Raw genomic sequence first — 1,331 nt, 5'->3', positions numbered from 1 at the left:
GATAGTGTTTACTGCATAATATCTTTACCTTTTTTTAATGTTATACTTCCTCTGATTTTTAATAGTTGTTACACTTCTGTTTTTTACGCTATTTAATGCATAATTTGAATCTTTAATATCTTTGATTTCATATGATAAAAAAATTCTAAAAAGTTAATAATTTAATAATACGCATTAAGACGAATTAAATAAAATGCCACTTGACTACGTTTTATATTATATATAGAGAAACATATACCAAATAAAATCCGCGTGGTGATATATTTGCAAATAACAAACCGTCAAATATTTAGCATTGACAGTTTTTAGAACAGATTACGGGTGTCACGGATTGACATTATTCACCGTCAGATAATTAGATTCCAATCTTAAATAAACGGCTTTAAATAACACGAAAATAAATCCCTCCTCCCAAACGCAGTCAGCCAGTCATAAAAAATTAAAACGACCTTTTCCCTGTTTTGTATATAAACCCACTCCTACCCCAAATTCAAAACTCACCAAAATAGGAACCCTAACAATTCCTTTTCGATTTTTTTGAATTTTAGGGGGAAAATGTCGGGAAGAGGCAAAGGAGGAAAGGGATTGGGAAAAGGAGGAGCCAAGAGACACAGGAAGGTGTTGAGAGATAACATTCAGGGAATTACTAAACCTGCAATTCGTCGTTTGGCTCGTAGAGGTGGAGTCAAGAGAATCAGCGGATTGATTTACGAAGAAACTCGTGGTGTTTTGAAGATATTCTTGGAGAATGTGATTCGTGATGCTGTTACTTACACTGAGCATGCTAGGAGAAAGACTGTTACTGCCATGGATGTTGTTTATGCTCTCAAGAGGCAAGGCCGTACCCTCTATGGTTTCGGTGGTTAGGTTTGTTTATATTTCGATGCTTATCAGTAGACTCTTAAAGGGGCATACTAAATATTTTGTAGGTGTGTGCTGTAAATGTAAAATTAATGTTTTTGTGTTATGAAATGAAAACTTTAAACTTTGAAATGGTTTATTGATTCTGAATTCGCTTGCATAACTCCTTACTGTTTTAGGGTAATGATTGAATAACGGGTTTTAACGCATACTTGACCTATTTGGCTCATTGATTTTAAGTACAGGCTCATCTTTTCCCCATAAGTCTTAATTTGAACTAATCAGCCTCGCTCTCTCGATTACTAGTGGGATTTATGTTGTTTTAGATATTCACTGATTTTTGACAAGTGACAAAGGACAAGCCTGCAACTGAGCTTAACTATGTAAATCTAATTACCAATCAAAAACAGACCAAGCAAAAAAATAGGTATGCAATCCAGAAACACTTTTAGAAGTTCTTCTATGAGGGT

At 34.3% G+C, this 1,331-nt stretch overlaps 1 protein-coding gene across 1 annotated transcript; it reads left to right on the top strand.

Moving 5' to 3' along the window:
- Positions 1 to 424: 424 nt before the first annotated feature.
- On the top strand, positions 425 to 1,011 carry LOC130799773 (histone H4). The gene has a single exon (XM_057663005.1). It carries the CDS (start codon positions 556 to 558, stop codon positions 865 to 867), a length of 312 nt encoding a protein of 103 aa, XP_057518988.1. The 5' UTR covers positions 425 to 555; the 3' UTR covers positions 868 to 1,011.
- Positions 1,012 to 1,331: the final 320 nt, after the last annotated feature.

Source organism: Amaranthus tricolor, chromosome 14 (assembly GCF_026212465.1).
Source record: "Amaranthus tricolor cultivar Red isolate AtriRed21 chromosome 14, ASM2621246v1, whole genome shotgun sequence".
Taxonomy (NCBI): Eukaryota; Viridiplantae; Streptophyta; class Magnoliopsida; order Caryophyllales; family Amaranthaceae; genus Amaranthus; species Amaranthus tricolor.
Note: the sequence above shows the minus strand (reverse complement) of the source record. Positions and strands in the feature narration are given on the sequence as shown.